The sequence below is a fragment of the Budorcas taxicolor genome, chromosome 7, assembly GCF_023091745.1.
Source record: "Budorcas taxicolor isolate Tak-1 chromosome 7, Takin1.1, whole genome shotgun sequence".
NCBI lineage: Eukaryota > Metazoa > Chordata > Mammalia > Artiodactyla > Bovidae > Budorcas > Budorcas taxicolor.
Genome location: NC_068916.1, coordinates 61,132,001 through 61,159,925, shown reverse-complemented (window position 1 = coordinate 61,159,925; position 27,925 = coordinate 61,132,001). Strand labels below are relative to the sequence as shown.

At 52.6% G+C, this 27,925-nt stretch overlaps 1 protein-coding gene and 1 non-coding gene across 2 annotated transcripts; both read right to left on the bottom strand.

Annotated features, from left to right (window-relative positions):
- Nucleotides 1–1,428: 1,428 nt before the first annotated feature.
- Nucleotides 1,429–20,286, bottom strand: SLC6A7 (solute carrier family 6 member 7). The gene is made up of 14 exons (XM_052643707.1): nucleotides 20,254–20,286; nucleotides 15,131–15,314; nucleotides 13,343–13,474; nucleotides 12,961–13,195; nucleotides 11,173–11,311; nucleotides 9,420–9,554; nucleotides 8,424–8,527; nucleotides 8,177–8,301; nucleotides 7,368–7,480; nucleotides 6,917–7,048; nucleotides 6,328–6,427; nucleotides 6,035–6,135; nucleotides 5,292–5,459; nucleotides 1,429–1,638 (listed from the first exon to the last, which is right to left on the bottom strand). The coding sequence occupies exons 1-14, from the start codon at nucleotides 20,284–20,286 to the stop codon at nucleotides 1,429–1,431; spliced, it is 1,911 nt and encodes a 636-aa protein (XP_052499667.1).
- Nucleotides 3,596–3,758, bottom strand: LOC128051838 (U1 spliceosomal RNA). The gene has a single exon (XR_008199766.1). It is a non-coding gene; the product is annotated as a U1 spliceosomal RNA (small nuclear RNA).
- Nucleotides 20,287–27,925: the final 7,639 nt, after the last annotated feature.

Genomic DNA, 27,925 nt, shown 5'->3' with positions numbered 1-27,925 from the left:
TGCCATGTGCAGGGAAGCTGCTCAGGCATTTTCCCACCCCACCCTCACCCTTCAGGGAAGGAGGGACCCTAGGGCAGCCCCTCCCATGCCTGGGGATTGAAGACGCCAGAGTCTCTGGGTAACCTGTCCCCAGGTCACAGGCCTGGGGTGTCAGTTGCTCTCTGCCTCTACCCTCATGTCCATGCCCAGGGACCCACGTGCTGAAGCAAAGTGGGCAGCATTGGGACCAGACAGTCATGCGTGTGAACCAGCTCCAAGTCTCTTAGTTGCCTGGTGGTCCATAGCCAAGGTCAATTCCCCAGCAATGCCTGGAGCTGGTGGAGACAGTGAGGGCTGCCAGGACAAGGAAGAGGGGAGGAGAGGCGCCTTAGGTCCTGACTGACCCCTTGTCTCCACCTCTACAGGGCAGGTCAGGTGCCCCCTCCTCCAGTCCTAAGCATGTCCACGGCTCCCCGCACAGGAGGAAATGGGGTCCAGTGAGGGAAGTTGTGGGGGTCCTCCTCCTTCCCCTTCCCTCCACCTGCTTAACACCCTAGCTTAGGCATTGGCCCCTGTGCTCTGTCCTCACCAGGCTTCCCACCTCCACCCTGTGCACTGAGCCAGAAGTATATTCTATCTAAAGCACAGGATCATGCAAACGCCCTGCCTGCCCACGTCCCTGACTCCCCCACTCCCTCAGTCTTCATTCACACCTGAAACCTGTTGTAACCTGAAAACACTCGCTTCTCCCACCGTTCTCCCTTCCTGGCCACAGGGGAGGAAAACGGGGCCATATTCTAACCTCCATACCTTGGCTGGGTGAGCGCCTTGGCCAGAGGCCCTCCCCACCCTGCCCTCCTCTTTTTCTCTCTCTCCCCAAATCTGCCCGTCCTCCAGGGCCTCAGGCCCTACCTCCTTTAGGAAACTTGGCCTGCACCCGTGACCCCATGGGAATCTTTCTCCCACTTGACTTGCTAACCCTTGATGGGGCCTCACGAACCTTGGGACACCCAAGTGTCCCTGGCAGCTCAAGATTCCGGCTACACTGAAGTGTATGGGGCAGGCTCCCTTAGGGAAAGAGAGGGGGCTGAGTCCTGAACAGAGATGAGACGGTGGTGCCAGCTGCCATGTGAGAAAGGGAGCTCGCTGGTTAGGAGGCCTGGGGTCTGGCCCCCTCTGCCATGTGACCTTGAGTAAGTCCCTCCTCCTTGGCCTCAGTCTGTCTGTCTGTGAAGAAAGGGCTGAGCTGGCTCATCTCAGCTTTGAATGTCTGTGTGTGTGTAGGGAGCAGACAGAGGTTTTGGGAGAGGCAGAGTTCACAAGAAGGACTTGCTTTGGGGACCAGCATCACCATGGCAGCCTCCAACAGCCTCAGGCCTCTCAGAACCCCAGAGGGTGTGCAGCTCCCTTCGGGGGCCGGCAGGGCCTGACGTCTGCCTTCTTCCCGTCTCACATCATGGATTCCTCCTCCTCTGCAATCTCACGGTCTACTTCGATAGCCGTGTTCTCGAAGCTGGTGATGCCCCCGTACTTGCGCATGTGCACCATCAATGGCTTGGGTGACTGGCTCCCGGCCAGCGTAGCCACATACATGCCTGTCCGGTTCTCCTCCAGTGATGGGCCCCAATCCATGGCCGGCCGGCTCGCCTGCTGAAGCCGCTGCAGCAAAGCAACCACAGGGGTGAGAACCAGGGCTGGTGGAGTGCTTCTTGTGGCTGAGCACTGGTAAAACCCTCACCAAGTCACCTGGATTAGTCTTTGCAAAAACCTGGGGAAAGGGAGGGGGTGCTGTCACTTCCCCAGAGGAGTGTCACATAAGTGGAGAGAATCCTGCCCTGCAGCTCACAAGTTGGGTGGGTGGTCTTTGGGCATGAAATTTAAGCTCTGCTTCCAGCATCTGTACCTTGGGAACAGGATGCCTTCAAAGGATGGTTAGCAAGGCACTGAGATAAAGCTCTCAGCAGGGTGCTGGCAACAGAGTAAGGCCCAGTAAATGGTGGCTGCTGTTGTGGTTACATGGTAGGCAGTCTGGGAGTCCACTCTGGGTCCCTTTCCCTAGATGCTGAGTCTTGAAGAGCTGGGAGCTTTGGTGGGACACCCATGCCCTAGAAGGATGGAGACAGAAGGACCATGCCTCTTTCTCTTTTTAATTTTTTAGTCACAGTGGGTGGCATGTGGGATCTTAGTTCCTTGATCAGGGATTGAACCCACATCCCCTGCATTGGAAGCGTGGAGTCTTAACTGCTGAACCACTAGGGAAATCCCAGAGTGGCCATCTCTGACATTCTGCCTCTGTTTTACTCTGACCTTTCCCTCTCCCAGCCCAGTTTCCATGGAAGGAGGGAGCTGACTAAGATGATAACTAAGCCTGGACATTCTAGGGTTCCATCTTCCTCAAACCACATTCCCAAGCTCTCTGCCTGCCCTGCCAGGGAGAAGAGCCCCAGACTCTTCAGTGAAGAAAGACACCAACAGTAAGTGGAGCCATGGGGTGTAGGTTCCAAGGGAGATAATGTATGTGAGCCCTGGGCTAAGGGCCTCACACAGCCCCATACCCAAAGCATAGTGATGTCCATTTAGATGTGTTTATTGGAAGCATGTTACCCCACTGATCAAAAACCTGCCAAAAACTTGTCATCTCACTGGGAATGAAATCCAAAGTGCTCACCTGGCCTCCGCGTCTTGGCCCCTCTCTATCTTTGTGATGCTGGCTCCTGCCACTCTCTACCAGCTCTGATCCAGTCTCACTGACCTCCTTGCTGGCCTCAAACATGCTAGCTCCTCCTGCCTCAGGGCCTTTGCACTGACTGTCCTTCTGCCTAGGATGCTCTCCCCTTAGACATCTTAACCTTGGCAGTTTAGTCAGGTCTGTATCCCCTCCTCAGAGAGGTCTCCCGTAGTCACCCTGGCCTGAACTTCCTTCACTCTCTATTCCTGGCTTGGTTTTGTTTTTAAGTATTACACTTACCACTGCCTTCATATGTTTGTTTATTGTCTGTCTCCTGCATTAAAATACAAGCTCCCTGAGTTTAAGGACTGAAATTTGTTTCCAGCTGCACTCTAGTGTCTAGACCAGGTTTCTCAACCCGAAAGCCCTGCTGACTGTGGTTAGAGAGGAGTTCTGCACACTGAACAGTGTGTAGCAGGATCCCTGACTTCCAGATGCCAGTAGCATTCTTCCTCTAGCCCTGGCCTCTCAGGACAATCAAAAAGTCTCTAGACATTACCCAGTGTCCCCTAAGGGCAAAATCACCCCTGATTTTGAGGCGATTTTGAACTGGCTTAGAACTGAGCCTCGTGCGTCCCAGCTCTGTGCTGAGGATGGGCTTATGTAATCCTTAGAGTATCCCTGTGAGAGGGCAGTATTATTACCTCCAGCCCCACAGATACTATCTGAAGGAATGGTTCTGAGACATTAGTTAAATTGGCCAAGGTCGCACAGGGGGGATGTGGTAGTGCTAGTGTTTGAACCCAGGCAGTCTTGACTGCATCCTGAACTTGAAAAATACCCTGCTTTTCTGTGTCTCACAGTACTGACTATGTTGATGAGCTTTTTTTCTTCTCACAGCAACCCTATGGGCAGGTATCACTATACTTATTTTTTCCCCTTTTTTTCCTAGGGAGAGCGTGAACTCAGTCCCCCACTACCACAAATTATGCAGTCGAGTTTTCTGCATTTGGGGAAATCACAGGGGTTAGCACATCTGGAGTGTGCTGGATGAACCACACCCTGGAAAACCACCTTCGTGATTATGGCAAGTCCCCTGACAGGTAAGGACACTGCCCTCATTTTAAAGACAGAGAAAGCAAGGTTCAGAGAGGTGCACTCACTTGCTTGGGATCCCAAAGCTGGCAAGTGGCAGCCCCAGGACTCCTATCCTAGTGTGTCAGTGCTGGGAGCCCTGGTCTCTGAAGCTGGCACTCCTGAGCTGGACAGTGACTCCTCTGTGGGACTCACAGAGCCCCCAGTGCCCTGGCCCCTCTGCCTGACTGTGGGTGGTGGTGGCAGTGGGACAGGAGGGAGACAAAGCCAGGCTTGGGCACCATAAACTTCCTCCTTCCCTCCGCAGACACCCTGGCTCTCAACATGGAGACAAGTCTCCTTTAGTAGCCCAGGTGGGGCTCCTGCAGTTCAGAGAGGGAAGGGGTTTGCCTCAAGTCACACAGCAGCTGGAGACAGAGCAATGGCTGGACTCCAGGACTCCCCTGTGGTCTGTGCTATGTGACCACAGTCCACTTCTGCCAGGGAAGGGCTCTGAGCTTCTCTTCAGAAACTGGAAGGTGGGATGAGGGACAGCCAAGAACAGTGAAGGTGAATGAGCAGGGGGGCAGCAGTGTGCTGGTTAGCAGGCTGGGAAAGAGTGGAGGGGCATAGGAGTCCTGATTCCTAGCCAATTTCACTGTTACAATTATTCCCACCCTTGTCAATTTCATGTTATCAACGATTTGACAACTGGCTCACAGTTTTCCTGAATATTTAACAGTTAGCTCTCATGATGCAGTGCTGGTGGCTCCAGCACACTTCTGATGGTGGGCGTGTATGTGTGTGTGTCCCAAGGCTGTCTCTGGGCCCTAGCATGCTCACTCAGCCCTGCTCACTCTGACATCCTCCTGCCACCAGAGGACTCCCCACACACTGCCTCAGAAGCGGAGGACCCAGCGTGCCGAGGGCACTTGAGGTTCAGAGGGGCTGGGTCTTCAGCAGCCATACAGCATCCTGGCATGTCCACTGACCCACAGAGGACCCCTCCTCCCGTCTTCTGAGCCTGCAGACTCCCATGCCAAACGGCTTGCACTCTGTATGCTTCCTGGGTCTCCCCACAAAGCCCTGGCCATGGGCAGGGCTCCTGGTCACAGGAGGAGGGTGAAAGCTCATTCCTGGGTTCCCTCAATGTTGCTTCAGACCCGGAGTTCCATAGGAAAGCTAGCAACCCAAGTTCAAATTCTGACCTGTGCACAACTCACCATGGGATGGTGGGTAAACCCCTTGTCCTTTCAGGTTCCCCCATGACAGGGGGGCCTTGGCCAAAATTAGTGGACTCTGGATTGCGCCCCTCCCCTGCCAGAGGGCCCGCGTGGTACGAGGGGCCACAGGACAGGACTCTGGCCTCAGAGCATGCCGCAGCCCAAGCCGATCTGAGCTGATTCACAACTCAGGCTACTGGTTAGGAAAAAAATGCTCTTCCCAGTTAAAAGCACCCTGCAGGCCCTGAAAAAGGTGTTGGAGCAGAGATTGTCTGCTCTAGAGGTTGGGCGCAGAGCAGGGCCATGGGGTTGGGGGCTGGGGGCAAGCAGGGGTGGGGCAGACTCACCTCCCAGAGCGAGCCCTCCTCTCGAAGCACGGCTACCAGCATGCCGGCTGGGATCATGAGGCAGGACAGCAGGCCCATCAGGATGCCCAGCAGCTCTGCCCAGGCTGGGAAGCGGTAGCTGCCATACTCTGAGGGCTGGTACTTGACGATGCTATACACCAGCAGGGCCTGCAGGTGGGGGCTCCCAGCATCACAGAGGGCCTCGGGCAGGCCCCAGAGCTTGGGATAGCCCAGGTTTGAGCTACTGTAAAGCCTGAGATAGCTCAGCCCAGGGCCATCCCAAGGCCTGAGAGAGCCCAGCCCAGAGCCACCCAGTCTCTGAGAAAGCCCAGTCTGAAGCTATACCAGAACCTGAGCTGGCCCATCTTTGGAGCCTTTGCAAGTCCTGAGACAGCCCTGTCCAAAGCTGACCCAATGCCAAAGCCTGAGATGGCCTATCCCTGAGCTGCTCCAAATCCGAGGCTAAGAAGCACAGCCTCACCACCCCAGCCCTAAAGCTCTGAAGCCAAAGAAAGCCCCACTCATTCTGCCAATCAGACGCAGGGCCAGGCCCAGCACAGCTACAAAAGCTGGGGACACCACGGGAGAGGGGAGTAGACCGGGATCCTGGTACTCACTCTATCCCCTAGCCCTGACAGAGGTCCACTGAGGGTCAGGGCAGTCCTCCCAGACTGAATGCCCAGAAGGGCCCTGCTCTCACCCCTAAGCCTCCAGCCAGCAGCCCTCCCTTCCACCCTGGTTACCAGGAGCGTGGCTGGGGACAGGAACAGCCAGCAGGCCCTGAAGTAGAAGCCCGGCTTGAAGCCCAGCATCATGTGGATGTCCCGGCAGAACCTCTGGATGCCTGCACGGGGAAAGGAAGGGAATGGCCCCACCCACAGCCTCACAAGCACCATCAGCCCCTCCTCCACCCCCAGTTGCCCCCACTGGAAACCCTGGCCCTTGGGACCAGAGACCCAGTGCAGGGGGGCTCCAGGGTAGACTCCCATTCTCCCACAGCAGGGAGCCTGACTCCGCCTCCCACAGCCCCTCTCACCATACACCCGGGTGACGGCGAGGCACGTGGTGATCACCACCACCATCAGCCCGAAGCTGGCGCTGTAGTCGTCCAGAAGGACCAGCCAGTACATGCCCCCCTGGAACACAAGTCACAGCTCTGGAGTGCCCTCATCCCAGCCTCAATCCCCAATGCTGCCCCTTCTCCAGGCAGGAAGTGAGCTGGGAGCAGGCAGGCCAGCAGGGAGGGCAAGATGATAGAGCGTGACTGCTGTCTGCCTGCGAGCTCTCTATACAAACCATCCGATTTGAGTCTCACAAGCCGATAGCCCATATGTAGACCCCACTTTATCAGTGGGAAAACAGGCTCAGGAAGGTGAAGCCACTTGTCCTGAGGTCACTCATCAGTGCAGGAATAAGGCTTGAAGACTTTTTAGACTCTAAAATCAGAACTCTGGGTCATAGGCCAAGCTGCCTCTTGAGAAAGAGGCTCTGGGGTCGACTAGCTTCCTCCCACAGAGGAAGAAGCAGGTAGCTTGGTGCATGTTTGGCCTGGCCACAGACAGTGCTGCAGGTGTCTGCCCCAGCCTTGCCCACCAGCTGTCCGCCCACCCCACAGCACCACTCACATCTGTCGTGAGGACCAGCCCCATCAGGTACATGGCCACGCAGATGAGCCCCGAGAACACAGCCTTCTTGGGCCGAAGGTAGTACGGGAACTCATCCGTAACAGCTGTCACAATGGTCTCCAAGAAGGCAAACTGGGGGGAGAAGGGGGCTCAGAGTTCTGCCCCCACCACACACATAGAAACACACACAGAGAGGTCCATCCCACAGATGCAGATACACACACAACACACACATATCATACGCACATCACACATATCATACAAACAGAAACATCATGTGAAGACATACACAGATACACAGGCACACATCTCACACTGGACAGATACACACAAACATAGATGCACATACAGACAGATATACCCGCATCACACACGGATAACACGTGCAGCGAGACGCACACACACCGCAGACACGGACCACAAGGCACGCCCACTGGCATGGGCAGCTCACCTGGCTGTCCAGGCCGAGAGTCAGCAGCATGAAGAAGAACAGGAAGGACCAGAAGGGTGACAGAGGCAGCATGGTCATGGCCTGCGGGTAGACGACAAAGGCCAGGCCAGGGCCTGGGCCGAGGGCACACAGGGTCAGCAGCCTGGGGAACGTGGGGCCCCACACATGTACTTAAACACACATGAATACTACTTATACCCACTTGCGCCAAACCCAGAGATGTACACTCACTGCACGCTTCCAACACTTTCTTAACTCCTAAGACACAGGCCAGCACACTGTCCGTGCTCCATAAACACAGGTTGATTTAAAAAATGAATTAATAATAAGTACATGAGTAAACACAAGACCAAATATAAATCCTCATTTGAATATGCTTATGTGCACAATCATTTGCACGAACAGTTCCACGTACACACACACACTCAGATACTCCCATTGGCGCAAGACACTGATTCACAACATCATCCAAACCCTCAATGCACTTACACAGGCATCTCCATACAGGGTGTGACTCATCTGGACAAGCAAGGCAAGTTCCTGAGGTGTGACAAAACACGACAGTCTCCTCCAGAAAGTCACTTCTCTCCAGACACAGGTTGATACATATTCATTTGCACACCCATCCTTTTGCACTTGAACACTCAGAAAACAGCTCAAACACATTCATTTGCATGCATGCTATGCACGTACACACATACACACACCATATCCATCCACAACCTTCCTAGTCCACATATATGCTCACTTGCCCAGCCCAGCTGTGCCCGATGCACCCTCCACCCACCAGGGCCAGGCAGCCTGCCCACCTGCTTTGGCTACTTGGTCCACAGGTACACCCAGCTCCTGAGACATGTAGCCCAGCACGGAGAAGATGGCAAAGCCAGCCAAGATGCTGGTGATGGCGTTGCCCAGGGTGACAATGAAGGTGTCTCTGCCAGGAGAAGTCCAGGCACAGGCCGGGGTGAGTGGCCTCCATCCTCACCCACAAGGCCCTCCCCGGCGAGCCACTCTCCTACCCAATCCAGCTGCCAGGGTCCAGGAGGCAGCACTGACCTATAGATATTCTGGTGAAATGTGTTGTAGGAGGCAAAGGTGAGGAGCCCCCCGAAGCCCACACCCAAGGAGTAGAAGATCTGAAGAGCAGCTTCGATCCACACCTGTGGCAGGGAAGGATGCAGAGGGAGGGCAGAGAGGAGAGGTTGGCACACCGTGGTGCCCAGAGAGGGAAGGTGGTAGGGCAAGAGCCGGTTGACAGGCCCAGGGATGCTGTGATGAAGGACCTGGCTAATGGGTGACAGCACCTGGGAGCAAGGCCCGCTCTAACACTGCAGGACTTGGTCAAGTTCCTTCCTCTCTCTGGGCCTCAGTTTCCCCATCTAGGATCTAGAAGATACTCTCTAAGCTTGGTCCAGTTCTGAAGAAAGTAGTGCCTTGTATAAATTTTCCGTAGATGTATACTGACAATCAGCCCCTGTAACCCTTTTACTGCCTCTAGAGTTGGAGGAACCTGGATTTGAATCCCAGTTCCCCCACTTTCGAGCTGTGTAGACTCTTCAGGCCAGTTACCTCTCCAGCCCTTATGTCCCCCATCTGTACTGAGGGGATAGGAATGGTACCTGCCTCATAGGCTGGTGGTAAGGATCACATGACTACATTATGCACAATGCTAGAGCACAGGGCAGGCATAGTCATCCACCAACAAGTAAGAATGCTACCTGTCAGGACCATTTTTCTATTGTTATTACTAATATCGTCCTTGGGTTTTACAGTCAGGTCTGGGAGGAAATCCCAACTCTGCTGCTCCCTAGCTGTGTGACCTGCTAATTCTTTTGGGCTTCAGTTTCTTCATCTGTAAAATGGGAGAATAATGTCTACTGCATAGGATCGTGTTTAGTAATAAAGGAAAAAGACACACAGTGCCAAGCACGGTGTCTGGTACAGGGGATTCACCATGTGGAAGATCCTCCCCCAACTCCCTTTCCCTGGGGAGTCTTCTTTCCACTCCCTAGCTTGACCCCTCCCTTTACATGCTGGCCTTGAGGGTCTCACCTTGGAAGACAACAGGTGGTGGAACTGAGGGGTGAGATAGAACTGGATGCCCTTCCAGGCCCCAGGGAGGGTGACTCCACGGACCAGCAGCATGAGCAGGATGAGGTAGGGGAACGTGGCCGTGAAATACACCACCTGAGAGACAGTAAATGGGGACAGAAGCGGGTGACCTTCTCTCTTCTCTCCTCCTCTCAGAAACCCCCATCTTACTGACTCACCTCCCCAACCTTCAGGTAGCCCAAGTTAGAAACAGCCACCATCTGTGATGCTCTCTTTCTTTCCCTCACTCCCACCACACATCACTGCTTCCCAGGGCTATTCCCACCCATCCACTCTCTCCAGCCCTGCGCCCTGGTCCAGGCCCCCCACTCCACCCCTCCCCCGACACAAACCCAGCCTGCATGGTCATCAGACATTGGACATGCCCAAACTCTACTCTGTCGTGTCTCCACCTGTTCCCAAACCTCCAGCTTCACCCCCAGCAAACACCATCAAGTCCCAAGCCCCTCACTGCCTTGGCTTGCACCACGATGACCTCTCCTGGCTTTCTAATGGTCTCCATGCTTTCTAACCTTTCTTTTAATAGTTCTTTTCCTCATGGACAACATCTCAGCACTTTGCAGAGAGATAAGTGCTAATTTATAAATGATTGAGTAAACCACTCAGAAGGTTTCCAACTCCTAAAACAGCTCTATGGCCCTTCCTACCCTCCATAAGCTACAGTGGGCTTTGTCTTCCCAGCTTCTAGCTGGTCTTTTTCGCATAACAGTTGCCTGACTTTTCCACCTGGGGCTGTTTCAATTTCCAGCTCCAGGCCCAGCTAAGTAGAGCACTCCACCCTTCTGCCCAGGGTGACTGGTCCAGAGATGAGTCTAAGACCCATCTATCCAGTGAGACTCAATTCTAGGATTTTTGAAACCTAGGGCAAGGGAGATAGCACCCCACTCCAGTACTCTTGCCTGGAAAATCCCATGGAAGGAGAAGCTTGGTAGGCTGCAGTCCATGGGGTCAGTAAGAGTCGAGCGCGACTGAGCGACTTCACTTTCACTTTTCACTTTCATGCATTGGAGAAGGAAATGGCAACCCACTCCAGTATTCTTGCCTGGAGAATCCCAGGGACAGAGGAGCCTAGTGGGCTGCCATCTATGGGGTCACACAGAGTTGGACATGACTGAAGTGACTTAGCAGCAGCAGCAGCAGGGCAAGGGAGAACACTAAGTAGGAAAGATGTATGTGTGGTGTTGCTAGGGGCAACCTCATGAAGAATGAAGCCTGAGAAGTCAATCTGGAGGAAAGCATTGCTGAGAAACCAAGAGAACAACCTTCCTGATCTGAACCACTAGATCCAGCTGTACCTGAAGCAGACCCTCTGGACTTTCCAACTGAGTGTGATAACTGGCTTCTAGTCCTTGCATTTCAAAGAGCTGTGACTCATGCGCACCCTCCAGGCATTCAACAAACACCTGCTGAGCTTCTCCAAAGTGCCAAGCACTAGATTAGGATACAAGCTTGAATAACAGATAGGTCCTGCCCTTGGCATATTTCTAGTCTAGTGAGCCAGCCTGGCCGCCATCCAGCCCCATCTCCACATCTTTCTTCAGGCAGCGCCTCCCCCTTCCCCTCAATGTCCTCTCCCTTCCCCTCTTCCCAGTTGAAGTCCATTCATCCTCTCAGGCTCGGTCCACACCCTTCCTCCTCCAGGAAGCCTTCGCCCTTCCCAGCCTCTCAGGCCTCCAGGGCCTCCCAGCTTCACCTTGCCCGAGGACTTCACACCCTTGAGGATACAGAGGTACACGATGACCCAGGCGAGCAGCAGGCAAAGGCAGAGGTTCCAGCGGATATGCCCGGGACTTCCGATGCCCTGGCTTCCTTGGATGTGGAGGACGTAGCGGCTGTGGGAGACAAGGCTTGAATGTCCTCTGGTCCACTTGCCATGCTCCACAGACATGGAGTGAAGCTGTGGCCAGCCCGCAAGGCTATCCTAGCTATTCTGTGTTTGATTCCCCTCCGTCCTTCTCTGAGCAGCTCTGCGCCCAGGAGCTGGGCCTCCAGAGACAATGTCACCCAGGCTCCTTCCTCGTCAGTCTCCACATGGGTCTGGCCAATGGGAGGCAACAGCCGGAGACTGGATGATGGGTTAGGGTATTTGCACACTTGCGTGTATACATGTGTAAGCATGCACACCTGCACACCATCAGAGGCTCTACAGCACAGCGCTGGCTAGGTGGCCCTTGCTCTGAGGCTTTCGATCTCCCCTGATTCTGATAACACTGCCTCCTTGCCTCAGGGGCGGTATGACTGTCCCTCTTGCTAGTCCCTGGTGCCTCGCATTTCCATGTAGATCCCCGCACCTCTGTGAAGTCCCTCCACTCACCCAACTCCCTTCAGTGAAGCCCTGTGACAGTGCCATCTGCTTCCTGCCTGCTCCCCAAGTGATGTAGCAGGCCACAGCGTTGCCATGGAGACCCTAGGCAGCTGCCAGTGACCATGTCATGTTCTTCGGCTTTTAGTTGCAGACCCAAGCCTGTCCTTCCCCACTGGTCAGACATATTCCTCAGCAGGTGCAGACACTTTAGATGCATTTCAAATGGACAAATGAATGAATGAACTATGTAATAAATGCAGGTTGGAGGCTAAAACATTTAAAAACATGGGGCTCATTTGGGAGAAAACTCCTAAGAGAGTAGCCTTTTGCAGGCAAAGGGTTATGGTTATCTGGTCTGTGTCCTCTGGTCAGCCAATGGTCCCTACCTAGGAACAAGGCTAGTTTGGAATGTTCCAGAACAGGATCAAGCATCAGGAGCCCTTGATTCTAGTACTGCCTCTGCCAGTAAGTTCTGAGCAAGCCTCCAGGCCTTGTTTTCTCAGCTATAAAGTGGGACTTTGGGACAGGCCAGTGGGCAGTGATGCCCTTCTGACCCCCACCACTCAAAGGGGCTCGTGATGTGGCTGGTTCTGAGTTAACTGTGTCATTCTCAAGCAACCCTTTACTCTCCTAGAGTCTCCTCTCTCCTGTTTGACTAACCCGAGGTGGTCCTGTTTGACCATGGTCTCTGCTAAGTGTTTTGCCTACTAATATAGTCGGCGCTCAATAAACGCAGATTGAATAAATAAACGAGTGACTGACTGATACCATCCTATGAAGCAGGGACTCTCACTACCCCTTGTACAGAGGAGGAAACTGAGGCTCCAGATGTTGACAATGACTGTTATCATCAACATCATTACTATCAGCTAGCATTTATTGAGCACTCGCTATCCACCAGGCTGAGCGGCACAATTTATATGCCTTCTTTCCTTTAATCCTCACAGTAGCCTTCAGATACTATCACACCCGATTCAAAGATAAAGCATCACAAACCAAATAAATTGTTCAAGGCCACACAGCTGGTTAGGTGAAGAACTGGGGTTAGAACTCAGAGTCCATCCAACGCAGCACCTGAACTCAACCTTTGAGGCGCATGTAGAGCCCCATAGGAGCACGGGCACAGTGCTGCCCCCTGTCCCTCCCTGACTGCTGCTGGGCCAGTAGGGGCCTGACCTCCAGTACTCCTCGCTGGGGCTGACAGTGCTGGTGAGGTTGAGGGGCAGGGCCCCGTTGCCGTCCTTGGAGCCTCTGTGCTCGAGGCAGAGGTCCGTGTTCCACCAGTTGCCACAGTGTTCCCAGGGCAGGTTGCTGGTGAGGGAGGCGAAGAGGTAGAAGAGGACGTAGGCGATAATCATGTTGTAGTAGATGGCCACGAGGCCCACGATGAGCAGCATGGCCGCGCCGGCGCCTGGTGGGGGGAGGGGCGGCCTTCAGGCCAAGGAAGCCGTCCCCTTTCTAGATTTCACCTCCCTCTCTGCCTAGAGGACAGAGAGTAGGGGGCAACCTCCCTGCCTCCCTCAGGCTTTCAACACTGCCCACCCCTACAAGGCCTCACCTTTGAAGAGGGGGCTGATTTTCCAGACGGCCAGGGGTCCCAGACTGGAGAACTGGCCCAGAGACAGCTCGAGGAAGAAGAGGGGGATGCCGCAGATGGCCAGCATGAGGAAGTAGGGGACGAGGAAGGCGCCTGCAAGGAGGAGGGAGGGAGGGGAAGGTCTAGGGATGGGAGGTCAGCTCCCCTTAAAGCCTAGCTCTAGCCCCACCCCCTCCCATGACTGGCAGACACCTTCACTTCTCACGTGGGGCTGGGCACTGCGGGACTGTCTTCTTTTCTGCCAGGAGATCACTGAGGGCCAAGTGGACATATGGGGATTTACTTACCTCTGTAGCCCTAGTGCCCAGGCCAGGACTAGGCTCAGACAGACATTGAGTGAATGAATGAACAAATGAGTGAGTGAATGAATGCATTCCCTGCCAGATAAAGCACAAACTCCTCAGTACAGAAATCAATGACCTTTAGAATCTGCCTCCTGTCTACCTGCTCCTTCCCTCCTCCCAGTTGCACCTCAGATGCTTGTGGCTGCCACCTGTGGTTTCCTGTGCCCAGCATCCCTCTTCCTTTTCTTCTCATATTGGCAGCTAGCTCCTTTACAGGACTGCCTACGACCATATGGCTCTGGAAAGGCTCCCAGTCACACCAGCCAACCCCTGCCCACCCTTCCTGGGCACATATCCCAAGGCAGGCCAATTAGAGACCTTCCCTGCAATCCAACATAGATTCAGTCAGAGGGAACAGTTCTGAGGAGGAAGTCATTCCATAGTTGTCTTTGGCCACCCCCGACACACCTGTAGGGAGGAAGTCTGATCCAGGGAAAATGAGGTCAGCACACAGAAAGAAAAAGCCTCGGGAACCAGGGAGAGGGAGGGCAGAGACCACTGTGGACATCCCCGAGTTCCCGGAGCTTCAGAGGCTAGCACTCATCCCATACTTCCCCGTCGTCCCAATTCATCTTGTCCTCGCTTCATCTAGTTTTCCTTGCGTTTCTGTCGCTCTGCCAACATCTGCTTCTTTAAGGAGTTTGGTAGAGACAGGAGGAGACACGGAGTGCTGGCAGGAGCAGATTGGCTCCGGAGATGATAACCCTGGGGTGGAACGTTGGGTCGCCAGCGTGTGACCTTGGGCAAGGAACCTGGCCTCTCCAAGCACAGTGGCCCATCAAGATAACAGTGCCCACCCAGGTGGTTGTCATCAGGGTTAAGTGAGGCAGGCCTGGGGCCTGGCACATGGTGAGTGCTCAACCCCAGCTATGGGTGGTGAGACTTAGAATAGCCACTTGATGAAGAAGCAGGGACAGAGAATTTAAGATGGAAAAGATGTTGTATTTGCAGCTTGAAAGGAAGGAACCAAGAGGCAAAGCTAGATCGAAGGTTTAAGAACCTAGGAGTAACTGATTGAAGGAGTGAGGTTCCAAGGGAGGTGAGGTGGGAGAGGAAGGGATGCAGAGAGTACTGAGAGCGCAGTAACCACTGACAGGCAGATACAGCTCTTTATCACAAAGCGGAGGCAGCCCCCTCTGCCCATCACTCAGGGCCCAGGAAGTGCCAAGGCTTAGGGAGAGAACTGAGTGAGTATCTACCCTGGGGATGAGAGGGGAAGGAAGAGACTGGGAGAGGAAAGGCGATGAGGCCGGGTGAGCGCCTACTTCCAGCCCAGGTCACCGCTTTCAACTAATCAGCCCAGGGTCACATAGGGGACAGTGGCCAAGGTCACTTAAAACCTCACTCCACCCTGAGCCTTGGTCCACTGGCCTCAACACCCCTCATGCAGGCATCAGGCTCATACCTCCTCCATTGGTATAGGCTCGATAGGGAAAACGCCAGACGTTCCCCAGGCCGACACAGTAGCCGATGCAGGACAGCAGGAAGTCCAGCTTGCCTGTCCAGTTCCCCCGGTCTGCGGCAAAGTCCACGTCCAGGTCTACATCGCCCTGGTCGCTTGGGGTCATTAGCAGGTCTGGGGTGACAGGCTGCCAGCAAGAGACATCAAAGAGGTGAGACAGAAAGGCGAGGCCAGGTTGAACTGGGACCCCCCACCCCCACTCCCATCTCGAATAAGAACATGAACTCAAACAGGGCTAACTGCAAGAACTCTATTCAGACAATCAGCTGCTCTCACTGTTACCCTGGGCTGACACGTTAGCCCAGGAGCTCACGTTAGCCCAGGAGCTCCACGGCAGGAGCTCCTCAAGATTTCAGGTGACTACAAACTTTTGAGAGCAGCAGGGTGGCTCTGGCACTAAGAAAGCTATCTTAATCTTAGTTTGGCTAACACAGTGGTGAAATCAACTGATGGTCCTATTTTGATGATGATCTTAATAACAGTTACCATGCGTGAGCACTTATCATGCACTCACTGTGCGAAACATTTTACTCATTACCTGATTTCATTCCCAAAACAGTTCTGAGAGCTAGGTACAAACAGAGGTACTTGCATACTCAATTGTGTCCAACTCTTTGCGACACCATGGACTGTAGCCTGCCAGGCTCCTCTGTCCATGGAGATTCTCCAGGCAACAATACTGGAGTGGGTTGCTATTTCCTCCTCTAGGGGATCTTCCCCACCCAGGGATTGAACCTGTGTCTCCTGCATTGGCAGGCTGATTCTTTACCACTGAGCCACCTGGGAATCTCTGAGAGCTAAGTATTCATCAAAGGGAAACTGAGGCTCAAAGAGGTATCAATGACACATCCAGAGCTTTTACAAGGCTGACTGGTGGGAGAACTAGGTCTCCAGTCCAGGCTTCCTAATGCTGAGGCCCATATCTTCAATCACCCAGTGCCGGAGTTCCACTACTCCATTCTGAGCGCCGTATTTTAAGAACGATACCAGCAGTTTGGAGCATGTGCACAAAGCAGGTGGCTGGACTGGAGCATGTTCAGGAAAAGCAGTTACAGGAGGACAAGAGGAAGAAGCAGGGCCCTTAGCATAGAAAGGATGGGGCGTGGAGGGGACGTGGGCTCCCTTGGGTTTAGATGTATGCTGTGTGGCTCAAAGAGGCCTGCTGAGGACTGTGAATTTTAGTTCTGAAGCAGGAAGAAGCTACTGAAGCCCCAGTCTGTCTAAGGAAGTTGTGACCTTCCTGTCTCTGGAGGAGAGATGCTCGCACAGAGGGGAATGGGAACCAGCTGTCCCTAAGATATCCTCCCATAATTTGAGGAGGGTGGAGAAGTTCACTGGGCATCCTTCCTTTAGGCTGGGGCTGGGAGATGGAGGCCCTCCTCAGGGTGCTTGGAATCCTGGCCCAAGGGATGTGAGGTAGTGTGTCCGTGAGTTGTCTGGGCTTTGGACCCAGAAGAAAGCCCAGAGTCCCTAGGATGACTATCTAAAATTCACACAGCAGCTCCCAGAAGTGCCTCTGGGAGCAGGGCAGGAGAAAAGGGGCAGCTAGACCTTTTCTGCTTGACTCTGAAAGCCATGTCCCATGTAGAGGAGAACAGAGCTGCAAAGAAGGCAGGTTATCAAATGGTGTCATGGTTTTCAGAGAGGAAAAAGGACCTCCTGCTTCCTGCCGAGGAACAACCATGAGAAACTGTGATTCCACTAGACTGGACGTCAGATGACGATTCTCACCCCCGATCTGTGCCAATTCACTATGCAACCTTAGGAAAGACTCTTCTGAGCCTTAATTTCCCCATATGGACACTGAGGAGATTTCCAAAAACAAATCACTTGAAATGTTTGTAGATGTTTGAGGGAACAAGGGATTTTTTAATCAAAAAAGTTTGGGGAAAGCTGGGTTATCACAAGGTAAAACAGGTTTCTTTGTTGCAGGACTTGTCATATCTTTTAATGGGCCACTGTGCACTGTGACTCTCCAAGTAGGTTCTAGAACAAATATCCTCCAATTCTACTTAAGAAAAGGATTTCAAGGAGCTAGCATGCCAGGATATCCTTGGCAGAAACACAGATCTAGATAATCTTTAGTTAGTAGTCTTCTGGCTCTGATGGTCTGTGAGGCAAGATTCACCAAGGAGACTTCACTGCAGTGGTCACGAATCAGATCAGGTCCAAGCACAGGGATTCAGCAAACAGCTCCACCCGATTTGTTTTATCTCCTAAAATTGCCCTTCCTGGCACCAGCCCAAGGAGGTGTCTACATACACATCAGGTGACAGAGGAAACTTTGCTGGTGACTTGTCATCTGACAAGTGCTAGCATGAGGATGGTGAAAGGACGGTCCAGGTGTCACAGGACTGGAAGTTTCTGGCTGCACTGGCAGAAATGTGGTAACAGCATTGGGCCCTCGGTGATAGTGACAGCCGTGGTGGTGATCCCACCTGAGGCTGGCTATCGGCCAGAGGGGCAGTGGTGATGGGGGCAGCCTAGCATGATTGTAGGTGACGGTGACAATAAGAAAGAGCATGAAAAAGCTGCTTTTCAAGTAACGGGGCTCTAAGTGTTGAAACCAGTATGTTGCCGGTAATTTCTTAGCTGTGATCTCAGACATGCTGGGGTGAGGGTAGCAGCAGTTCCCGGACCTGTATGAAACCCACCTCTTCCCTCCGATTCCCCTTTCACTCTCCAGCTGAATGGGTTTCAGCCCTCTGGAGCCACTCCCTCCCAGGTGAACTCTAAGAGGGAGAGGGTAGCAGCCATTGACACTGGCCCCTGGTATTGGATGGGGAGGCAGGCCTGACACCCTGTGACTCCCCAGTCCCATTCAGGCCAGCTGGCAGGAGGGCCTGATAATGAGGTTCCTCTGATCCCTCCTGAGAAGCTGCTGCCCTTTCTGTGTTCACAGAGCGGTCCTGGCTCTCTGTTTCCATGGTGACAAGAGTTTCAAGAGCAGGATGCTGTCAGCTCCTCCCCCAGTCAGAGGGAAACCTGTTTCTGCTCCAGGGACAGAGGATGGGGTCCTCCAAAGCTGAGCCAATCCAAAACCCATGTGGTACCTCCATCCCAACCATGGGGTAGATCCCAGGGGGCTGGCACAGCAAGGATGGAACTAACTGAGAGACAGGAAAGCAACCAAATCAATGGGGCAGGCTGGAAGCTTAATGAGTAGCTTCACATGTCTGCCTGAATGTGAGGCTGCCACCCCTGATCCCCCCACTCCCCACCCAGAGTCACAGAGGAACACAAATCTTAGCTTGCCAGATCCACACCCCTCTTTTAGGGACCAGCAAATATAGTCACCAGCAGCAGCAGGTCTGGGAGAGGTAGGATTTCCCAAGCCAAAGCTCTCATACCTTCTTCAGGATGAGAGAGACAATAGGAATTTGGAGTCTGACTTCATCATTGTACAGACGAGATGAGTTTCAGAGGAGAAGAGGTGAGCTCAAGGTCAAATGGTAAATTAAGGGCAGAGCAAAGCCGGGACCCAGACCCCTGACTCTCAGTTGTATGCTCCTCTCTGAACAACACCATTCCTTTGCTACACTTGGTACTTCCTCACTCCCTGCCCCCTTCTCTTCAAGACCAAGAGAGGGGACCCTGAGGCCAAGGGCCCCACCCCTGCCCTGTTGGTTTTAGGTTGCTCAGTTTAACCTTCAGGAAAGCAGTAAGTTGCACCCCTCTGTGCCTCAGTTTCCTTGTCTATAAATGGGGGATAATAAGACCCAGCTCCCAGAATTGTTGGAGAATTACTTGAGATAAGGTTTCACACAACATGGGTATTTACATAATGAGTGGCCTTGTGCCAGTGAGGGGTGGGGGCTCTTGTGAGGAGGGAGAGGAAGGAGGAGAGAGTAGGATGGAAAAGAACAGCGGCTGGACTTAAGACGCAAAAGATCCACAAATGACCCTAACAAGTCACTCATGTCAGTAAATAAAAAGAACCCATTTATCACAGTAGTTCCACACTCAGCTGCCCCAGGGCAGAGAGCTTGAATGAGTGCATGTTGGGGGTGAGGGTGTGGCTTGTGGGAGAGGGGACAGTCAACAATACCAGCTGCTGTGAGTTCATGGTATCCCCCCACCCCAGGACTGGGGGGCCTGCTTTGGTGCCCCTCACTTGGGACCAGCGATGGTCCAGGTTAGACAACATACTTGCTCAAAGTCACCGGGTAAGTGGCATTTGCAGAAACACTACCCATGAGTTTGGACTTCTTGGTTAATACGGGTACTTTTAAGCCCAAAGCCAGAAACTTCCCCCAAGACTCTCCCTTCTTATGCACTTGCAACTTGGCTGGGAGGTCCAACCCCAAGGACAAGGTGGGGAGGGGCTGAGGTCTGTGTCTAGGAATACAGAGACTTGGCCTCCTCTCTCATGCCAGCTTCCACCCCACCTCCTGAGCTATGGGGTCTTGCATTTCTTCCCTCCTTGCCTTTGCCTCCCTTGTGTCCTGCTGAGGGGCAGCCTGGGGTCTTAGCAGGGAAGCTCAAGCTGCCAGGAGAACGAAGCCAGTGGGGAGGAAGGAGGTGGTGGGCGCTGCAGGGGCAGAAGCACCTGCAGGAAACCAGAGTGGCCCTGCTGGCTCCCTGAGGCTGCTTCAGTGTAGAGTGCACAGATAAGGACCTGGTCCAAGCCCCCACCCCCATTAACCCAGCTCAGGGCTGTCTCAGCTATTCCAGCATCCCCCATCCCCCACTCCCCTAATTAGCTCCTGGGGGAAAGGGATGCAGGTACTGGGGAGGGGCGCGTGCCTAGCCCCAGCACCCCTACCTCCCGCCTCCTGTGGCTGCAGACACCTGTTTGCAGAACTTGGCCCAATGAACCCTAGCCTCTCCCCGCCTCCCCTCCCCCACTTCCGCCGTCACACTGCATCCGGACCCCCAGATGGGGAAGGCCACCCCCCCTACCCCGCGCAGACCGTGACCCCGCCCCTCACTGCAATCCAGCTCAGCCGGCCTCCCCGAGAGCCCTGAGCCAAGTGTAGGTGTCCTCGCCAACCCTCCCAGGGGGCTCGAAAGGGGGCGGGCTTCTGCACCCCTCCCTCAGGTGCGCCCCTGCCCTCGTGCCCTACCTTGCGAAGGTGAGCTCCCTGGAGCTTCTTCATCTTGGAAGGCAGGTCGCTAGGGCTTCCCGGCTTGGCTTTTCCTGAGCGCAGAGAGCGGGCGAGGGAGCAAGAGATCGTGTCGCTGGCCGGCTGCCGCGCCTTGGCCTCCGCGACTCCCGCACACCGGCTGGGGGACCGCGGGCGCAGGCGCTGCCGTCTGCTACGGGCGTGGGGCGCGGGTTGGGAGCTGCAAACGCCCTGCTTCTCCCTGCGCAGCGCCCGAGGCTGGGGAGGGGCGCACCACTGAGCCGGTGTAGACTCCCAGACTGATGGGCTGACTGATGGACAGAGGAGGAGGGGGAGGCGGGGGGAAGGGATGCGCACCCCCGCAAGCAGAGCTGCGGATTGGAGGGGCCCCGAGCGCGTGAGGAGGGGAGTCTAGGAAGGACGCCCTCGGTGTTGAGGCCTCAGCTGTTGCCCCCTGCGTGACCTTGGGCAAGTACTCTGCCCTCTCTGGGCCTCCCTCTCCCTAGCTGGGCAATGAGGGAGACAGGCCATGCACATGAACACTAACAGCCCCGTCTTAGGTTCCAGCATCCCTGTGCCTCCTCTTTTCTGTGTGACCCTGTCCACGTTACTTAAACTCTCTGTGCTGTCGCTTCTTTGTCTGGAAAGTGGTAACAACAGGCTTACCTTCCTGACAAGAATGTGAGGAATCCAAGAAGTTTGTGCATAGAAAACATTCAGCGTAGGGCCTGGCACATTGTAGGGGCTCAGTAAACATTTATGGACTTGTCCATATGAGTTGTCCACTCTTGCCAACAAATGAACAGCCAATAGCCAGGTATTTATTCAATCACCTAACCTACCAATATTTATTAAGCGCCTAAAGTGTGCCGGATCCTGGGTTAGGTGCTAATATTTTCTCAACACAGTGACCTGGAGAAGAGGTTATTATCCTTATTTAACAGAAGGGGAAACTAAAGCACAGAGAAGTTGAGTTACTCAAGTTCACAGAGCTAGTGAGGGACCTTAGTGACAGAGTCAGGCCTCATGGGCCTTCTAGACTAGTAGTGGTCCTGAACATGCCCCTTTCCTTGGGATGAAAGTGAAATAAGAACTTTGGGGTGAGGGGAAAGAATAGGGCAAGTGCCACTGTATGGTGATGATAGTTAGCGACTTAGATCATGAGCACGTGGGTTCCTGTTCCCCAGAAGTATGACCTTGAAGATGTTCTAGCTTCCTATCTGTAAAGTGGGCCATCAGCCAGTTTGGGCTTGGCTGACTTCTCAGAGTGTTGTGAGGGTCCAGTAAGCCCACAGGTAGGATGGGAAATCATTAGCTAGGGCTTCCCAGGTGGTGCAGTGATAAAGAATCTGCCTGCTAATGCAGGAGATGCGAGAGACTCGGGTTCTATCCCTGGGTTGGGAAGATCCCCTGGAGTAAGAAATGGCAGCCAACTGCAGTATTATTGTCTGGAAAATTCCGTGGACAGAGGAGCCTGGTGGGCTATAGTCCATGAGGTCGCAAAGAGTCGAAAATGACTGAGCAACACGATTATATGCATTGGTATGTGGAACTGAACCCGTATTTGGTAGCAGGCCCAGCATACACAATACAAATCACGCTCCTATCACTCTCAAAAGTGTCCCAGCTCAGGCATTGCCTGACTGGAAGCCAACACGGGGAGGTCTTTGGGGAGAATGAGATTAAGTGTCTGCTACCTCTCCTCTCCCTGGAGTGGAAGACAGGAAGAGTTTAAAGCATAGCACAGGATTGGATAAAGGGCCTGGCGGGCTCCCAGGTCTACCTCTCCTCCCCAGGTCCCACTTATTGTTCTTCAGTTGCTGAATCGTGCCTGACTCTTTGTGACCCCATGGACTGCAGCACACCAGTCTTCCCTGTTCTTCACTGTCTCCTGGAGTTTTCATGTCCATCAAGTCAGTGATGCCATCCTACCATCTCATCCTCCATCGGCCCCTTCTCCTCCTGCCCTCAATCTTTCCCAGCATCAGGGTCTTTTCTAGTGAGTCGGCTTGTGGACAAAGTATTGGAGTTTCATCTTCTGCATCAGTCCTCCTAATGAATATTCAGGGTTGATTTCCTTTAGGATTGACTGGTTTGATCTCCTTGTTGTTCAAGGGACTCTCAAGAGTCTTCTCCAGCACCACAATTCAAAAGTATCAATTCTCTGGTGCTCAGCCTTCTTTATGGTCCAGCGCTCACATCCATACATAACTACTTGAAAAACCATAGCTTTGACCATACAGACCCTTGTCAGCAAAGTAATGTCCCTGCTTTTTAATATGCTCTCTAGGTTTGTCATAACTTTTCTTCCAAGGAGCAAGCATATTTTAGTTTCATGGCTGCAATTACCGTCTGCAGTGATTTTGGAGTGGAGTGATTTTTAGGTCCCAGCTGCTCCTTTCTTTAAGCCTGGCAGGGCTTTCTTTAAGCCTCACAGGGCAGGCAGGGCCTCTCCAGACCCAGGAAGGAAGGAGCCCCTTAGCCATGAATGTGAAGTGAAGGGGGGATTCACTGAGCCCTACTGTGTGCATTGATGTGCTCTTATCCAATATCTAAATTTTAGTTCTTTCCAACAGCCTGGAGAGTCAACTTTGTGCTTCCCTATTTTGCACCTGAGGAAACTGTATTCAAGGAGTGAAGTTGTATGCCCAGGGTCACAAATCACTGAATCTTTGAGCTTTGAAGATAAAGCCAGGAGGGCCTTAGGCCATGCCTCAGTCAGTTCAGTTTAGTCACTCAGTCGTTCTGACAATTTGTGACCCCATGGACTGCAACACGCCAGGTTTCCCCGTTCATCACCAACTCCTGGAGCCTGCTCAAACTCATGTCTATTGAGTCAGAGATGCCATCCAACCATCTTATCTTCTGTCGTCCCTTTCTCCTTCTGCCTTCAGTGTTTCCCAGCATCAGGGTCGTTTGCAATGAGTCAGTTCTTCGCATCAGGTGGCCAAAGTATTGAAGCTTGTTTCACCATCAATCCTTCCAATTAATACTCAGGACTGATTTCTTTTAAGATTGACTGGTTTGATCTGCTTGCAATCCGAGGGACTCTCAAGAGTCTTCTTCAACACCACAGTTCAAAAGCATCAATTCTTCAAGGCTCAGCTTTCTTTACAGTCCAGCTCTCTCATCCATACATGACTACTGAAAAAACCATAGCTTTGACTAGATGGACCTTTGTCAGCAAAGTGATGTCTCTGCTTTTTAATATGCTGTCTAGGTTGGTCATAGCTTTTCTTTCAAGGAGCAAGCATCTTTTAATTTCATGGCTGCAGTCACCATCTGCAGTGATTTTGGAGCCCAAAAAAATAAAGTCTCTCAAAGTTTCCATTTTTTTCCTCTTCTATTTGCCTTGAAGTGATGGGACCAGATGCCGTGATCTTAGTTTTTTGAATGTTGAGTTTTAAGCCAGCTTTTTCACTCTCCTCTTTCACTTTCATCAAGAGGCTCTTTAGTTCTTCGCTTTCTGCCATAAGAGTGGTATCATCTGCGGATCTGAGGTTATTGACATTTCTCCCAGCAATCTTGATTCCAGCTTGTGCTTCATCCAGCCCGGCATTTCACATGATGTACTCTGCATTTAAGTTAAATAAGAAGGGTGACATTATACACCCTTCATGTACTCCTTTCCCTATTTGGAACCAGTCTGTTGTTCCATGTCTGGTTCTAACTGTTGCTTCTTGACCTGTATACAGATTTCTCAGGAGGCAGGTAAGGTGGTCTGGTATTCCTGTCTCTTGAAGAATTTTCCTGATTTTGTTGTTGTCAAAGGCTTTGGCATAGTCAATAAAGTAGATGTTTTTCTGGAACTCTCTTGCTTTTTCGATGATCCAGCAGATGTTGGCAATTTGATCTTTGCTTCCAGGCCATGCCTGGGGAGAGGCAAAAGCCAGTGGTTCCTGGATCCAAGGGCCTGTGGCTGCTATCACACCTCTTACAGGATGGGTGGCAGCTTGACTGAACCACTCCCTCTCATTGGCTTGTAGGTTTCATTAGGCTCTAAGCAAGGCACAGAGAAGCATGGGAACAGGGAGTAGAGACAAGGCCTTGGCTCAGGAGCCCTGAAAGACTCGCCTCCTTATTGCCGTTTCCCAGTAGCACCTGCTCCCCGCAGATCCAGCCCTGGAGGGAGCCAGTGCTAGAGGAGGGGAAGGGAACAGGGCTGGGACTTTAGCCATTCTCAAACACATCATGATGTGGCCACCAAGCAGCAGCAGCAGTCACTGGGGCTCACCTTTCACATGGGGAAAGGGAGGCCCCGAGGAAGCAGGACTTGGAAAATCATTCAGTGAAGCAGAGGCAGGTGAGGCCTGGAATCAAGGAGTCTGACCCCACCCAGACTCTGCCCTCCATGTCACAACTTCCTCCATCCTCACCCTCATCACCACAGCCCTTGTTGGAAAAGTCTGTACTTCATACAACAAACAACCCCCCTTCCCCAACATTTTTCACAAGACATTGTCCACATGAGTCAGTCACCTTCTGAAACGCTGGTTTTATGATCATGCAACTGGCCATGAGTTCTGCCACTGAGCACATTTGACAGCTGTTCTCAACACAACCCCCCTCCCCCTCCAAGGGGAAACTTGGGTACCACTTGGCAAAATAACTAGTTAGGAATCCAAACCTAATAAATAATCTATTTCCCTTTTCCCCTTCCCTCTTCCTCTCCTTAATTTTTCTTAGTCTCACATCAAACCAGAAAAATGGGGATATGTACTGGACTTAAAAAAAATGTGAGATGAAAATGTACTTCCTTTTATTATATAGGAAGATATTTTTAAATGCATATAAATAAACATTTTTAGCTTGCTTAAATGTTCAGACTTTATCTCTGAAGAGCATGTGTTTTGTTACACCGGCCAGTGGTGACTGTGAAAGATGAGGATCCAGACTGCTAGTCCATCTGGTGAGATTCAGAGAAAGTAGTTCTGGAGCGGCCATACCCTCTGAAGCCGCCCCATCCTACACCTGCTCTGCTCCCAGCTTCTGTGTCCCACTGGTTGGGCATCTCTTCCACTTAGAGTCAGGCTGGCTTCCTGGCTAGAGACCTCATCTCTGTGAATACTCCACTCCCAGCCTCAAGTCCCTCCCTAGTCTTGATCTGTGGCCCTCTCCGCTCAGCCCACACCAGGCTCTTGGCAGTCAGTGACGCAGTCTCGTCCACAAGACTCAGGTTCTCAACACAGTGTTAGGGGTCTACAGAAATGTAGCGCTAACATACATGTTTCAGATGTGCTAGAGGCCATGACTAGGCCCTGAGCCTTGCACAGCCAGGCCAGGCCAGATTTCACTTTTGCCTCCACACTTTCCCCATCTCTAATACCAACTCAGGGCCTGCCACCCAGCCAGGGGGGAAGCATAAAGTCACTATATGCAAAGCAGAAGCAGCACCAGGTCATTCCTGATAGGAAAACCCAAAAACCTCTTAGCACTGGCGTGACTGCAGGGTCTGACAGTACTTGAGGGGTACTTTTCCTGAGCCATTACAACACCCGGAACTCTCTGTGTGGCAGGGAATGTATTATCTCACATGGCAGCTCAAGACATGGCTTGGAAGTTGTCTTAGATCAAAGTTTCCTTTTCCATGAAGCTCAAACAGCAGTTGAAAGGTGATGGCCAGCCCAATCTGCAGGTCCCACCCAACCCCTTGACTTCCCAGTAGACAGCAGGTGCAACTCCTCTAGCCTGCCAGGCCTGGCGACTGACCTCCAGCCCCACGGAGGTCTTCCTGTGGCTGGGGACAGGCTTATCCTGCCTCAGATCCTCCCAGTCACAATCTGTCCTCTGCCCTGGGGGCAGGGGTAGTTAGAGCATCAATCAGGCCTGCCAGTGTCTCACCCTAGGATATAGCAGCCCTGGGAGCAGGTGGCTAAAACACAGGACTTATTGCATGCCAGGCCCTGTGCTAAACACAATTCTGAGACAGCTTAGAGTATTTTATTTCCATTTGACACATGGGGATGCTGAGGTTCAGAGATGCTAAGTAACTTGTCTGAAGTCTCACAGCTTGGAAGCAGGCAAGCTGGAGTCCAGGCCTTGTGACAACAAACTTGCTAACTAAACACTGAGTCACAGCTGAAGCATGGCCCTCCAGCCCCTCACTCCAGAGCACACAGTGTTCTGTGGGGTGCTGGTAGGTGCTGGTAGGGGTCTCCTCGACAGTGAAGCATGAGGAAGGCTGGATTAAAGAAAATTCAGGGAGTTTCTTTGCTGTGGGACTTGTCAGTCTTTGATGTGTTAATACACCTCTGTGACTATCCCAGAAGGGTTGAGTCTGCAGGACTTCCCAAATTTACTTGACCAGAGCCATTTTTTTTCCTTGATGAACAAGCTCCTTTATCTTACAGATGGGAAAATGAGGCTGAGTGGGGAAGCAATTCCCCGAGGGTCACACAGCAAACATTTCTGAAGATCAGAAAACTATATTCAATCCCTGCTAGCCACCCTGCCACCAATCTTCTTCCTCTGCTCCTGGAAGCCTGGTCCTTTCCCCTGGTTCCACCAGGTCCCCATGCCTTAGACGTCCACCATCCTCAGTTAAGCCTTGATGCCTCCCAGGCCACCAGGAGGAGGAGGAGAGAGCAGAGCCCCTGCTCCTCAGGGACTCACGTGGGGACTAGCTCTACCTCGCGCTGTCATGTGCCCCAGGGGCAAAGGGCAGGCAGGCAGGCTGCACACGGATTTTATGGCTGGGCCACCTCCCAGAACAGTAAACAGAGGGGCAGGCAGCTGGCACTGGATCCCTCTAGGGAGTGAAGGCCCCAGGCAACAGACTCCTCTCCACCTCTGAAAGGGAGCTGAAAATAGCAGCTCTTCTCCAGAGTTTCTAAAAAGTAGACTTCAAGCTCATGTTGCTCATAATCTTTTTTTTTTTTTTTTTAACCATTCCTCCATCTTGGCTTAACAACACCCACGAGTCCTATAGGCCACACTTCAAACATCACCTTCTCCAGGAAGCCTTCCCAGATCCTCCAAGATAAGCTGGGAGCTCTCTCTGGACTCCCTGGATGCTCTGCTCCCCTGATACCTAAAGCATAGCTCAGACTGGGAATTCTGGGGGCAGGTCCAGCCATGCCTGGCACGTAGGAGTACCCAACGAATGTCATCTGTTAAACGAAATCCCTGAGTATTTGAAAAATTTGAAAGACTGAAAGATTGAATCTGATGATTCTGCTTACCAAATGGACTTAAAATTTGACATAGTCTCATAGACTTACTCTAATGATGTCATGCTTTGATCTTTCAAATGTGTTTTAAAGGTGACCTTGTTGTATGCCTGCTTAGACTAGGAGGGACTATGCAGTTGCTGAGAAGGATGAGGATGATTTACACTTTTTAAATATTTTCCTTTCATGCTATTTATAATGATTTTTATACATTTTTAAAAAGAGAAAAAAAAGTTTATTCTTGAAGCTGCATCCAAGAGATTCCATTCTCTGTGCAACACACTTGCTCAGTTGTGAGGTCTGTTTGGTTCAGAGAAAGTCCTCTGGGGGCTCTCTGAGGCCTGGTCCCCAAGGGACAGCCTGGTGGGTTGGTAGAAACTTGGTAGGGTAGACTCTGCCCCTATGTCCCCTGCAGGGGCCTCCCCACAATCTGGAAACCCCACTGAGAATGGGTGTGAGGGGATATGCTGTGTAGCTCAGAGAGGATGGTCATCTCTTGTCCA

Excerpts from the sequence above, each read along its gene's own strand:
- SLC6A7 (XM_052643707.1), bottom strand. The coding sequence starts at position 20,286 with ATGAAGAAGCTCCAGGGAGCTCACCTTCGCAAG. Across the intron at positions 11,312-12,960 it reads CCCAGCGAGGAGTACTGGAG|CCGCTACGTCCTCCACATCC; the intron begins GTCAGGCCCCTA and ends TGTCTCCCACAG. Across the intron at positions 5,460-6,034 it reads TGTCCCCAGCCACGCTCCTG|GCCCTGCTGGTGTATAGCAT; the intron begins GTAACCAGGGTG and ends CCCCACCTGCAG.